General features: G+C 44.4%; 1 protein-coding gene across 7 annotated transcripts in view; it reads left to right on the top strand.

The window, feature by feature from the left end:
- The first annotated feature begins 2,794 nt into the window (after positions 1–2,794).
- Positions 2,795–14,821, top strand: part of PPP4R1 (protein phosphatase 4 regulatory subunit 1) — a 62,753-nt gene continuing 50,726 nt past the window's right edge. For 3 of the 7 annotated variants that reach the window (XM_012535321.3, XM_033439404.2, XM_033439401.2), the window contains exons 1-2: positions 4,465–4,622; positions 4,721–4,765. In XM_012535321.3, coding sequence (XP_012390775.1) covers positions 4,616–4,622; positions 4,721–4,765 — 52 coding nt within the window. In that variant the 5' untranslated portion in view covers positions 4,465–4,615. Of the gene's footprint in view, positions 2,931–4,463; positions 4,623–4,720; positions 4,766–14,821 lie in introns of those variants that run through there. The other 4 variants (XM_033439403.2, XM_033439400.2, XM_049698512.1 and 1 more) reach the window with 3 other exon arrangements.

The following is a 14,821-nucleotide window of genomic DNA, read 5'->3' as shown; positions in this document are numbered from 1 at the left end:
ATTCATCAATAAAAAGGAATGACATACTGATCCATGCTACGATACAGGTGAAATTTGAAACCATGATGCTAAGTGAAAGAAGCCAGTCCACATGCTGTATCAATCTGTTTATATAGAAGGTCCAGAGCAGGCAAATCGGTACAGACAGGAAACAGATTAGTGGTAGCCAGGGGCTAGTGGTGTGTGGGGGTGGTAGTGGTGGGTGACTGCTAATGGGCTCAATGAGAGAGCCCGCGTGTCGCAAACTGCAGAGCCCACACGCCCTGGAGCCCACGTGACACAACTAAAGCGAAAACCCGCACGCCGCAACTAGAGAGAAGCCTGCACACAACGAAGAGCCTACACTGCAAAGAAAGATCCCGCATGCTGCAACTAAGACCCCGTGTGCTGCAACTAAGACCCAATGCATCCAAAAAAAATAAAGAAAAGAAAAATTAAATAATAAAAGAAAGAAGGGCCTGATGTGTTAATGGAAGTAAAAAAAAAAAGATACCAAGACCGTACATGTGAAAGGACAGAGGCTTTCCTGATGCCAGAGAAATTGGCTGAGAGACAATTTTGATGGAAAAGTCATGAGCATAATGATATACAAATCCTATTAGCATCATTTAGAATCAGGATTCCAGTGTTTGAATTCCAGCCCCCCTATTTGCCATCTGACTTTTGTCAAAATTTTAACCTCTTTGAGCTTTGGTTTCCTTTATTTGAAAAACGTAAATATCAATACCTACTTCACAGAGCTGTTTGCGTTAAATCTGAAAGTACACGAAAGCACCTAATAATGCCTAGTATATACATCTCAAAAATATTGCAAAATGTACAATATTACCATTGGGGGAAGCCGGCTGAAGGGTACACAGGACCTCCCAGTACATTTTTTGCAATTTCCTGTGAATCTGTAATTATTTCAAAATAAAAAGTTAAAAAATGGAGTAGTTATCTTTTGTATGAATTGTGTTGTGTCACGGTGCCTATATATGTGTATATTTTATAAATAAATAAATATATATATTTAATTTATTTTTTAAAACCAAATGAAGGAATCAAGGACCAGGAACAGAAGGAATTTTGTTACAAGGAGTTAGTTACACAGAAGTGAAATTGGAGTAGAAACTTTTGTTCTGAATCATAGAACCAGAGGGCAGAGGTAGTATGAAAAGACTTTAGAATCGAGGCATAGTTTAATCACTGAGCTTATCTGGGTTTGAGTATGTGGTTTGCTTATGGTTTTTTCCTGGTTCAACTTGACCCATCCATTCAGATTCAGAATAATAAACGTTTCCTCAAGCACGTACTCTGCCAGACATCGGGGCAGGCTCTTCCACCTTGCTTTGAACATGATTGCCACTGAGGCTTTGTGCATTTGGAGAGAAAGGCATAAAGGAAACCAACACTGCCATTTTAATTCAGTAATGCTATTTTCACATCTTAGTTTTCCTAATAAATTTAAAATGCGTGGAACAAATTGGATGGGTGCTGTACCTCAGCTGGAATAACCGCAAGATTCCTCAGTGCAGAATCCTTTTGGTTCTGCTAATCTGGAGCGCTGTGAAAAGCACTGGAGTCCTTAACATGGTGGATAAGAAACAGAGGGTTTACTTTCCTTTATACTCTGTTTACAGTGGTGGTTCTAGGTTGCACTGTTTTGTTCAGAACAAGCCTATGCTAAGAAACTGGCAGTCTGGCTGATCACGGACAGAGTTGAAGTTCTGTTGCATCTATGGGCAGCCTTCAACTCCTGTAAATGGAGAAAGGAGAGCCTGAGTAGAGAGAACTCTGGACAGGGTTCAGTTCTGTAGCTATTTTCTCCCTCTAGTCTTTATTCTTTTCCTAAGGTGGTGTGAGAAAATGTATCTTTAGCCAATGTGAATAAAAAGAGATCCAATGTCTTTGAAAAAGAAAGCCAAACTATGAAAGCTCTAGTAAAAGTTAAGATTTCACAATTTGGAATGTCATCTTGACATGGAGCTTTAAAGGAGGCTTAAAAGAAGCATAGAAAGGAAAGATTAAAATTTCAAATATTTACCTTTATACAATTTACGAAAACATGTATAGGAGGCTTTGGGTAAGAGATTGGCAATTAATAAAAAAAAAAGTATTTGTTCTTTTTACTGGGGAGTGGCTGTTTGTGGGGGACATCAACCTGGATAAAAAAAAAAAACCCCAGAGATGAATGAAAATAAAGGTTAAAAATTTCTTTTAAAAACATTTTTATTGTATGTCTCCATTTTCAGATTCATTCATTTTTTATTATTCAAAACAATAAAAGATCTGCCTTTTATATACTTTCAGCTTTAGGATCATCCTAAAGAAAAAGTAAACAGTTCAATTACCAATACAAAAATTAATAAATGACACAGCAGCAAGCAATGTCAGGTGGGTTTTTTGTTTATTAGCAGTTTTTTCCCCATGATACTTACTATGTTTGTGTTTCAAGAGTCAAATTTATCAATGTCCAAGGCTCCGTGGCTACTCATAAAAGTTTTCACTATCATTTGGAAGAGGACTTATTCTGAAAAATCCAGGCCTTAATAGCCATAGTTGGATAATACTTTTTAAAAGTGACTTGTGACATTCCTTCTATTTTGCAGATTTCAGGGGCAGAGCAGACTCTGGGTTGTGCTCTGACCACTAGACACACAGCTTCCAGCATCCACAGGCGTGACACTGTAAGTACAGTTGGGGTAAGGGCATAGGATAATAATGGCTGTTCTTTAAATACCATTTTCTATGAGGAGGAAACAGTGCCTTTTATAGAGTGAATACTGGTGTAAAAAAATTTTTATTGTATGTTTGAGAAAGGACTAGAGAGTGGGAGAAAACATCAAATGTAAAAAACATGCTTGTGCCAAACCGTGAATAAGAACATCCTCACTGAAATGTCTAAAAACCGAGCTGCCTCAAGGGACCTGCTGTAACATGGGATGCAGGTAAGACGATAACCAAATGCACAGCTCCTGAACAATATGGACAAAACTACCCAGCCCCTCCTCCTTGGCTGCCTTCCCAGAGAACGTGAGATAAAACACACTGTGCAGCCTCGCTACCCAAGGCAGAGTTAGTTGATCTGTATCCCAGGCTAGCAATTGGTGCATAACCTCTGTTTTATCACCATCACTGAGAATTGTTAAGTCTGACTTTACTGGGTAGATGGTCCAGATCATTCTCTTCACCTTTGTGTGTCCAGGGGCTGAAGCCTAGTTGGCGCTCTGTCGATTTTGTGTTGCTGCAGGGAGACCACCAGTTAGTGTAAAGAGCCAGATGCTCTGCTCCTCCTACCCAGAATTGCTAAAATGGTGGGTGTCAGCAAGGCAAAATTCTCACGGATTGAGTCAATTGATAGTTTGTGAATTTATAACTCCTTGTCATTTTGAGAGTATCAGCTGAATTCACATAAGGGTGTGCAACTAGATTGTGCCCGTTTGGCTTTTAGTTTTAATTATTCTATGTTTGAGAAAATTAGACACACACCTAGAGTTAGAGATGCTATTCCAGTTTTTATTACTCTCAGAAACCTAATACATACTACGCAATATGCGTTCCATCCTGTGACATCTGAGAGGGAAGTTTTTGGAATAGCTACGTGGGACCCATTTTATTACCCAGAATTATGAATTTCAGAGGCTCTGGTGTAATATAGTGTCCTTGATTAAGACCACCGTGCAGACTATTCAGAATTTCGTCTCCTCCCCCAGAGCCCAACGTGGCATCACTTACACAAGTCCCTGTGTTGTCTCCCTTGAGGGCATCACCATCTTGGAGGCTTTGGGGAGACGGGGAGGTGGGCTGCACTCCTGGACACAGGACAGTGGGAAGTGGGTCAGAAATCCTGGGTTGGGCCCCCACTCTGCACTGGGAGCTTGCGTTCATCACTTAACACGTGTGGAATAATAGTGTCTGTGTTACACATTTCAGCTGAGCACCTCAAGGGCTACCAAAATTATTTAAAGACAAAAAGCTAATGCTAGGCGCCGTTCCCCCAGCACCTGCGGGATGCCCAGTACACGGTGCTCGGTTCCGGCCATTCTTCATTAATCCCGACAATCCCGGGGGCGAGAGTCGCCCGTCCTCCTACACCCGGGTCGCACGCCCACCGCGCGGGCGGCGCAGCGGACCTGAGCCCGGCGCCGGGACGCGGGGGACCAGCGGGGAAGCCCCGCCGTCCCCGCGGCTTTGTTCGCGGCGCCCGGCGGCCGGCGCGGAGGCGGTGCTTCCCGCCCAGAGGTGGCCCCGCGGCCCCCGGTGCGCGCGGCCCGTTGGGCGGCACCGGTGACCCAACAAAGCGCGCGGGAGGCCCCGCCCGCCCCGCCCGCCACACGGCGCGGGGCTCCGGCGACGGCAGCCGCCGCGCCACCACACTCCGCGCACCACTGGGCCGGGCTGAGCCGAGAGCGCGCCGGCGGGCGGAGCGAGCGAGGCGGGAGGCGGAGCGGCGCGCAGGCGGGCGGGGCGGGCCGGGTCCGCCCGGCGTCCGGAGCCACCCCCGGCCCGCCGCCCTCGGCCCGCCCTGCGCGTCCCCGCGGCACCGCCCCCCGCGCGCGTCCACCGGCCGCCGCGCGCACCGCCCCTGGAGCCCCGTGTCCCCGGGCGACGGCGGAGGAGGGGGCGCCGCAAGATGGCGGGTACGGGCCCCGCGGCGGGCGGCGGGCGGCAGGCGGGGGCGCGGGGCGGCGGGAGGCGGGCGGCGGGCTCACGGCCTTTCTTGTCTCCCTCGGCGCAGACCTGACGCTGCTGCAGGAGGACCTGCCGGAGGACGCGGACGGATGTGAGTGAGCGGCCGGGCCCGGGCCGGGCGGGAGGAAGGGCGGCGGGCGCCCAAGGCCTCGGCGCGGGCTCGGGGGCGGCCGGCGGCCGTTCGGGCGGAGCCCCGGCGGCGGAAGCGGGAGCGCGGCCGTTGGTTCCCGGCGCCTCGGCGGGGACGGGGGCCGCGGGCGGGTCGGGGCGCCGCCCGCCGCACGGAGCCTTCCCGAGGCCGCCCCAGCGCCGCGCCGTCCCGGGGTCTGGGATCCGGGGTCCGTGGCCGCGGAGGCAGAAGGGGCGGCCTGGGCGGGATGGTCCGGCTTCACCGACTGTCTTTCTTCGGCGCAAATGTTGGCGACTCAGCCGGGCCTTCCTGCATCTTCTCATCTCGGCTTTCCCGGCGACAGTGAAGTTTTCAGGGCTTGGTCTTTTGATTCAAGGAAAGCAGAAAGTTTGACATTGTTCCTGGAGGAGTGTCAGAAAGGAAGTGTGTCTCTCGTATGTGCTCTTCCGAGGTCGGAAGATAATTTGGAAATTGCCTTCGAGTTGAAGTGGTGACCCGGGAGGGACGTGTGTGGGGCTTAGGGGAGAGCCCGCCCGGTGCTGAGACTCACTGACCCTAATATCATCCAAGTCGGGAATTCCGAGGTAGCTGCGCTTTGAAATTGCTCTTGTAAATGCCGTGGAGTTAATCCTTAGCATGTCTAATGTGGTTTCTCGTGCCCACATTAAGCTTAATTTTTAAATTACTGGGTGTTTTGAGTGAAGTGAGGGGAATTTACTCTTTAGGAGTCTCTAAAAAGAAGTATTTCGAAAATGAATTAACCATATGTAAACTTATCTTTTGCGAAGTCTGGGTTTATGTTTTTTCAGTAAAACTCTCTCTTAAGGCAGCAGTGCACATGTAGTGAAGGACAGCACTTACATTTCCTTAACGTTGTACCGTAGGACTCTGGGCTGCCTACGAGTAAGTTTGAAATGTTAGTTAAGGCAGCGCTTGATTTTCTGCAGTTAGAATGGGAGAGGTTTGGAGAGGTGACTGTCTCCAGACGGGGGCTTCTCAGGCTTGTATTTAGGTTCAAGGCTTTGCAGATAGAAGACGCTTTCCTTCAGCAGGTGTCGCGGACCGTCATTCATTTATTGTCACTTAGGTACCATTGCACACTTAAAGCTTAAAGGATGAGCTGTACTTTGGCCCTTCACCCTTAAGGGGCACAGTCTAGAAGGGGCAGCCTACCTGTGCAGAGCTCAACAGTGATTTCTCAGGACCCTCCAGACTTCTGCTTGGTACTGAGGATAGAGCAGTGTGAAGGATGGTCACAATCCGTGCCCTCTAGTGGTTTATAAGCAGTTTTAATGTAAGTGTGACAATGAAGGTGTCAGAAGCATCCTAGCACAGTTGTTAATAGACAAGACTCAGGAGCTGAACTGCTTTGTTCCGTTCTTGGCGTTGTCACTTTGGATGGATTCCTGCAGCTCAATTGAACTTTTCTGTGTCTAAGTGTTGTCATTTGTAAACAGCTGTAATTAATATTACCTGCCTTATAGAGTTGTTTAGAGCCTTACATAAGTTAATGCATGTAAAGCACTTAGAATAGTAGCAGGGAAATAGTGACTATTATGTGTTGTTATTATGAGTAAAAAGTGAGGGAAGCTGGAAGGAAAGTTCAGGGAAGGAAATACTGATGTCGACCATTACACCACAGAATTTACATATTTACAGTTGCTGCTAATGCTTGCAGTTAACTTTTTTTAAGGTCCAGTTCATTCCCAGTGTGGGTTTTTTTTTAATTGAAGATAGTTGATTTACAGTATTGTCCAGTGTGTTTTAATTTAGGATAAAATGTTCGACCTTTGAAGGCACAGTTTATTTGCATATTTATAATTTGGTTGAAGTCATTGTTAGAATAATTGCTTATTTTCTTAGTTGCTATAGTTTCTACAGGTGATAACCTTTACCCAGAATATTCAGGAACAAGGGATCTTGGAACATATGGCCAGCTGAAGGACCACTCGGCATCTGTTTTGAAGGGAGAAAGGGTGAGAGGGGAACCTGGTGGTGGGACCTTGGTCCAGGGCGAGATGGACGGGCAGGGAATGGAGAGGCTCTGCACATCCTGGAGAAGGGAGAGGACCAGAGACGTTAGAGAGGGGCTTGGGCTGCCCGCACAACTGGGCTGTGTCTCCTGAGCCCGGTCTTCTGTCTTGGGCAGCGCTGGTGGAGGCCGCCTCCAGACCTGCCCCTTCAGCCAGGCCAGGGCTGAGTCAGCCTTTGAGAGGGGAAGACATTGTTCTTTGCTCCAGCTCTATAGTCTTGGTCACCTTTCCTAAATGCAGAACCTAGACTAAGAAGGAAGAGAGAGTAAATACTATTCTACAAGTGATGAGAAGCTGGGGTGCCGGGGGGACGCCCTGGGTGGGGTCCAGATCTTGAAAGGGGGGCATTGCCAGACCCTGAGATGAGGCTCTCAGGTCGTTCATTTGATCTGTTTCGTTTTAAGCCCCCAAGTCTCTGTGTAGAATCAGTAGAAAAGTGGGTAGAACTGGAAAAGGGTTGGTCAGAGATGGACTTGACTGGTAACCCTTGGAGAAAAAGAAACAAAATCCTAATGTGTGAAAAATGGCGCCTTGTATGTACATCTCAAAAGGTCATAAAGATAAGTAAATATCATCGTCTTAAGGTACTATTAAAATTAAGTTTAGAAAAAAAATTAAGTTTAGGAGAATAATGCATTGAAAAACTAAGTTTGTTTTTGGTTAAAAGGGATACTTCCAATACTGTCCAATGAAACACACTTTGAATTTCAGAGTGAAAGCAGAGCAACTTCCGAGTTGGGTGAACCCTTCCTGTGCCTGGAATGATGGGAGTCAGTGCAGAATTCTGGATAGATTTTCAGAGAAAGAGTTTTAAATTTCTACTGTCGGTTCTTCACAGATGCAATTTTGATGTACATTGAAGTTGCTAGATTTCTAGGATAGGTGAGATGGGACTTAAGATACAGTAGGATTTGGTGAGTTAACGTTTGTAAAAATAATTTCACAGGAGTTAGATTAAAATTTAAATTTCTGTCAGTAATATGTTGAAGAAGATTATTTTAAAAGAAAGATGATGTAACGCTTAGTGATTTGCAGTAGCTTTTGTATGCGGGTGGTTCTTCCCAGTAGCCGTGGGACGTGTAGGCTCTGGTGTACCGATACTAATAAATAAGTCAGCTGATATGCAGAGGGACTAAATCATTCTCTCAGGGGACAAAATTCCTAAGCACCAACCAGAATTTTAAGCCAGGCCTCCTGATTCTAAATATTGTATTTTAAACACTGTTTTTTCTTAGATTGCCCAATTTACACCATCGAGCTGCCCCAGCTTGCGTAGGCGATTTGTTTGAACCTGTGCTTAGAATAAATACCCTTGAAGATGAATCTAGCATGCTGCCTGAGGTTTAATTTAACCTAGAGGGAGGGGATTCAAATGAGGCTCAGGTGTAAGTCTTTATGTTAACCTCTCTCAGCTGTGACTAGCATGCTGTGGAAGGGCTTTTGGAGCTGTGTTCTGGAATATGACACAGCACAGAATTTTTCCTGTTAAAGTTTTGGAGTCCTTCTACATGATACTGTTTTTCAGGTTTGAAACAGTGAATTAACGATGGATCCAGAACTAATTGGGTGTAACTACCTAGACTAAACTCCATCCAGAGCCTCTGGGCCCTCGACTGTTTCTGAAAACTGGGTTTGATAAGCTTCTTAGAGTCTCGCCACCTGGGGAAGCGAGGCGTGAAAGGTTGGGGCTGTGTCCTGTGGTGGCCGGGGAGTCGGTCGAAAACCTGAAGAAGGTGCCCTTGAAAATCATAATATTTAGAAGTGTTGTTAAATAGGGATTTGGGAGAGCAAGTCATGAGACTTGTAGCATGTTTTGATTGCTACCAGCAAGACTGGACAGGAGAAGTCTTTGTTGAGAGATAATATGGTTGGTGTCTTAGAAAAGGTGCTTAAAAATGGTTTTAGTGGTACCCACATGCATATAGAATCAGTTAATGATGCCTTGGGTCATAATTCCCCATACAGAATTTCTAAAAAAAAGAAAAAAATGGGAGAGTACTCTTTGTTCTCTGTAACCGTACGTGTCAGCCGCTTGGGCTTGTAGCTGCAGGACCGGGGCGTGGGGGACCCAACACCTAAATGCATAGGTTTTTATTCTTCTACCTGTGAGAGAGAACACGCCGTTGCTGGGTGGAGTTCTTAGTCTGCCACGTGTTGATCACTGGTTTATATATTTCTGGTCCTTTGGCCTCATTTCCTCCTCTCATCAAAACAAATATTTTATATTTGTTTATTAAACTACTGTTACTTCACCCCTGTGTTTGCCTTATGTTTTGGAATTTTTCATTTTTCTGTCTTGATGACAAAGAATTTTTGCCATCAGCTACATGAGAGGGTGGGCAGTTTCTGCACTTGAATTGGGGTGTTGTTTTGCTTTTAACTTGGATCTGAAAGTAAACGATTTAATGTTTTGGGAAGAAGAGCGGGTGACACACCTCTGCAACTTTGGTGAAGGTGGTGAAGAGGCCAGTGCTCCCTAGAACTTGTAGGAGGGGACTTTTGCACAGTCTCCCAGCTTGCAGGTCCCCCTAGGGCCACCTCCCCACGCCCGTCCCCAACTCTCTCCTTACAAGTCAGTCTTCTTAGCTCCCTTTCTCCCCAGACCTAGGAGCAGACTCCTTTTCTGGCCTAATTGGTACCAGTTTGGTTAGTATTTGAGCATTGATCGTGCTGCGCTTCTGGAATATGTCCCGGTATAGTTCAGTGAAGGGGGAGGAGCGCTGGGCTTCATAAACTTAGAGCCAGGTTCAGGCCATTTATTCACTGTATCATCTTGAGCAAGTGTACATCACTTCTCTCAGGTGTTCTGTCTTTAAGATGTTGCTAGGCTTTTGGACTGCTTTCAGTTCTTGGCTATCACGGCTCTCTCAGGTGCAAGTCTCTGTGTGGATGTAACATTCCCTTCTCTCGGATAGATAACCTGCCAGACTGTTTTCCAAAGTGGCTGTACGGCTTCCCGCCCCGACCAGTGTGTGTGAGTCCAAGGTGCCCCACACCCTTGCCGGGCACTTTAGTCTCTTAAGTGTGTTTTTCTTTGCAGTTTGAATTTGCATTTCCTTAAAGTCTGATAATGCTCATCTTTTTATGTGCTCATTTAGCATCTGTATATCTTCTTTGGTGAAGTGTGCAAATCTTTTTTTATTGGGTTGTTTTCTTACTATGTTCTGAGAGTTCTTTGTATATTCCGAATTCAGGTCCTTTCTCAGATATGGGATTTGCAAATATTATTTTCCATCCCTTTACTTTCTTTTCATTGTCCTAACAGTGTATTTTGAAGCGTGGAAGTTTGAATTTCGCTGTTCAATTTATTATTTTTTCACAGATGCCCTTTATCAGGTTGAGAAAAGTCCCCTGAGTTTCCTGAGACCTTTTTTGAAATTAGGAATGAATGTTGGATTTTGTCAAATGCTTTTCTGCATTCATGATATTTTTCTTTTTTAGTTTTTTAATATTATGCACTACATTGATTTTTTAAGGTAAATACTGTTCACTTTTTTTTTTTTGCGGTACGCGGGCCTCTCACTGTTGTGGTCTCTCCCGTTGCAGAGCACAGGCTCCGGACGCGCAGGCTCAGCAGCCATGATTCACGGGCCCAGCCGCTCCGCGGCATGTGGGATCTTCCTGGACCGGGGCACGAACCCGTGTCCCCTGCATCAGCAGGCGGACGCTCAACAACTGCGCCACCAGGGAAGCCCTGTTCACTTTTTAAATGGGAAATTTCGAAAATACACAAAAGCAAATGAGCCATCCTATACCCACCTTTTACTTACTCTCCTTTAACATCTGAACTTTTGTGGGTGGGGTTTGGGAGGAGGCAGCTAGAGTACTTTAAAGACATCCCAGTGTCATTTATTTTAACTCTAAATATCTCACAAGGCATATACCTGCAATGTGATGTTGTAATCCGCGAACGGAAGAGCATCTGAGATTATGGTGAGGTATGGTAGTTTATGAAAGTTTAAATGATTAAATTCTTGAGACATTTTCCTTGCTGGTTCTACTGTAACAAAGCCCACCTGTATAATCACTAAATTCACTTTCATCTTAATATTGATCAGCAGATTAAAAGAAGCAACATATTGCTTGTTTTTTATCATGCTAATAAGCACGTTTCACCATTTCGGGTCAGCCTTAATGGTAACAAAAGAATATAGGTAAACAAAAGTTGAATTTTATATTTTAAATTGGTTTGCTGTATCATCCAGAGAATCACATAAACTTAAAAATTTGAATTGTGCTATGCCTGTCGTGAGCCAATGATTCCAGAATTACAGAAATCAAGAGCTAGAGGACAGACTATATATTCATCCTTCTCATTTTAAGCATGAGAAAGTTTGGGCCCAAGGTCTTGCACACACGGCTCGGTGGCAGAGGGTAGAATACTATTCAGACCTTGTAGGTTTTAAAGTTTTTTCCTCAGATATCCTCTCACATAGTTCTTTAACTTGCTGCAGAAGGGAAGTGGGAGAAATTTCTGGATTTTGTTCATTTTTAAAATTACCACGTGTTGGGCTTCCCTGGTGGCACAGTGGTTGAGAGTTTGCCTGCCGATGCAGCGGACGCGGGTTCGTGCCCCAGTCCGGGAGGGTCCTACATGCCGCGGAGTGGCTGGGCCCGTGAGCCATGGCCGCTGAGCCTGCGCATCCGGAGCCTGTGCTCCGCAACGGGAGAGGCCGCAGCAGTGAGAGGCCTGCATACCGCAAAAAAAAAAAAAAAAAAATTACCACGTGTTGTCATACTGTGTGTTGCGTGTTGTGCTATAATCTTGCTGACACTATTCCCCGATGAGGTGTGTAGCCCCACAAATTTACAGAAGTGGCACCTGATGAGGCTTATCTGAACAGTTAAGTAATTTCCTCAGTCACCTACGTTGCAAGTGTTGGGTTACATCTAGACCTGGCTGACACAGTCTTTATTACTTTATTACTCTTTATTACTGTACTCTTCCTGCCTTCCAGTTTTGACCTCCCTTAATTTGTCCCTTATTTAGTTATCTAACCTCCTAGAGGTTCTGGGCGATGTGAAGGTCATAGCATGTTCCAAGTATTTGGTGGGTAAAGTCATTTTTGTCCAGGTAGTGCCTGCCATGGGAATGTTGGAAGCACAATATACCCTTTTTCTTTGTGTTTTAAAACACTCGTACATAAGGGAGCCAGTCATTGGAGCAAAAGTGGGCAAGAACATCGGCGTGATCTGACATGTCTGATCCTGGCACTACCTGATTACTGAAGTGGTCAGTCCAAAATCTTATTGCTGAATTTATATTTAAATTTATATACTGCTTTGAAGTTGTATTCAAAGTCAGATTTGATGGAAATTATTTTCACATTTAAATCTATCAAATTAGTTTTTGGTAGAAATAAAACCTCAAGACTTTAGATAAATTCAAGTACCTCATTTATGGGGACTGGTGATTATTTGGACCTGGATTAGCTCAAGTTTTATGTTTGGATTACGTACAGAAAAAAGGATTCCTAACCAAAGCAATTGGGTTAATAGGACTGCAAGGAAAATGTTTGCACACTGGAGAAACAAACACCACATCTATAATGTATGGGAGTCCACACCTGCAAACGCTCTGATGTGCTGCATCTCTGACCAGTAGAATGCTGTATAGAAAACGTGATCTTGGTACCTAATTTGAAAGTAGATAAACACGCCCCTTCCTCTTTTATGTGCATATGTACTTTAGGGAAATGTTTTTTGAAATATTCATAGAGTAAACTTTAGCACATTATTCCTGCTTAAATTCAGTTGTGAAATTAAATATGCTCTAGGACAAATTTATACTTATTTACTAGTAAAAATCATTTCTAAGAATTTAGTAAACTTTCAATATATTTGAAGAAAGGATTTCTGATAAGCATACTGTCACACATTGAAACTTGACATACCTGTTGCTTGAGGATATATATCTGGAACATTTTTATACTTTACCCATAGCAGAGAGCCCAGCACACAGTAGGCCTTCAGTATATAGTTGCTGAGATGAATTGTGATTTTCTGGCCAAGCTGAATAAGGCCATAAAACGTATTGTAATTTTGCGGTAAAATAATGAAATGATTTGTTTTCAAATTAAATTGTTACTTTGAGAATTTTCCGACTTACACAAAGGTTGCACAGGTGTTATAGTTAATTCCCCAAACTCTTCACCTCCATTCAACATTGTTAACATTTTGGCAGTTTGCTCTTTGTTTCTCTATACGATTATAATTACAGACACACAGTGTAATGTATAGGTTATTCTTAATCTTAATTTCTTTGTTGCACCTTTTTAAGGAGTTGTAGACCTGACAATTAGCCTGTATCTCCTAAGAGCAAGGCCAGGCTCTCATAATCACTCAAATTCAGAAAGTGTAACATTGATACAAATCAGCTATGTAATATGTAGCTCATTCCCAGATTTCAGCGATTGTCCAATAATGTCCTTTATAGCAACTATCTTGCCAATCCAGGCTCCTGCCATTGCATTTAGTTGTCATGTCTCTTTAGTTTGGAACAATTTCTCAGCCTTTATCTTTCATGATGTTGGTAGTTTTGAAGAGTCAGCTTGGTTTTATCTGTTTCCTCGTGATTTAATTCAGGTTATGCTCCTTTCTCCCTCCCTCCCTCTTTGTGTGTGTGCAGAGATGCTATGTAAGTAATTCCGTGATTTTCTCAGTGCTTCATCTCAAAAGGCACCTGATGTCAGTTCTCCATCATTGGTGGTGGTAATTTGATTTTAACAGCTTGGTTAAGGTGTGATGTCTACCAGATTTCTCCACTTAAAGATTCTCTCTCTTTTTTTTTTTTTTCTGTATCAAAAGTTGGTAAGAGAAGTGACTTGATGCTGGGGGATATCCCATTCCCAGACAAACATTCACCCGTTAGTATTAGTGTGTGTAGATGATTCTTACCTGAATCAGTTACATTTCCTTGCTGGCTTTCTGCTTTTCAGAAGAGTTTGCCTTTCCTGTTTGTTGGTTTATTTGTTAAAATATTTAAAGCCCCAAATGTTAAGGTAACTCTTATAAATGATTAAATCTGTATGGTGTGTCTCGTTATCTTTCATTTTCTAAGATGTAAAGGACTTGGGAAACAAACAAAAATTCGGCAAGTTTATTGTGGCCTTAGCGTTACCAAGGGAAAGATTGAAGGAGGACAGACCATCAGCTTTTTTCTGTTTTAGTGGATATTCCTAGAGGCTGTGTGGAGAATAGAAGGATGTTTTCATCAAGCTTGGTGAAAGTTAAGTTGTACAAATTAATCAGTTCTCTTGGGTGTAGTACTTCTCAAAGGTGCTAATATGCTAATGGTCTGTGAGTGTCTTAGGGGAGGATAAAGTGCTATTAAAAGACCCTTGTCTCCACAGGTGTCTCTGTGGACTACCTTCTCATTAACAAATGTTAATGAATAGGCATTCTTCTGGAGAAGCATTAGACCCCATTTTTTGGGTTTGTTTGTTTGTTTAGGTAATAAAAAGATTAGCAAGACAGGCTTCGTCTTCTGGGACTTTACCTGTGTTTCGGTTGCCGGGGTGGGGGTGGGGGAACAAAAAAATAAAGAAGAAAAAATAAAACGCTGCGATTGCTGGTGGAGTAAAGCGCAGGCCCCCAAGGCTGTGGGGAGTTCATAGGAGGAAGAGCTCTTCATCAGAAAGAGTAGGAAATAACTTCCTGGGTGATATTTATAAGTAGGTGAGTGTGAGCTGAGATGGTAAAGAGGGCAGACATGGAGCAGGTGGAAAAGTGTGAGGCACCTGCAGAAAACGGCCCCCTGCCCAGGCTGTGTGCGGGGTTTGTGGGGGCAGATCAGGGGGCCCTTGGATTACGGTGGGAGAGCGCTACCTTCATCCAGATGGGTGGGGGAGGGGAGGGAGGAAGGGCTTTCGGAAGGTGGAAGTGGTTCTGATTTGCAAACCGGGTTAGGATGAGGAGACTGGAGTAAGTGGATTGACCGTTGTGATAGTCGAGAGCAGTGGTCTTCAAACTTAATGACTGGATA

Source organism: Orcinus orca, chromosome 15, assembly GCF_937001465.1.
Source record: "Orcinus orca chromosome 15, mOrcOrc1.1, whole genome shotgun sequence".
Classification (NCBI taxonomy): domain Eukaryota; kingdom Metazoa; phylum Chordata; class Mammalia; order Artiodactyla; family Delphinidae; genus Orcinus; species Orcinus orca.
The sequence above is the reverse complement of the archived record's forward strand: the minus strand, read 5'-3'. Positions and strand labels throughout refer to the sequence as shown.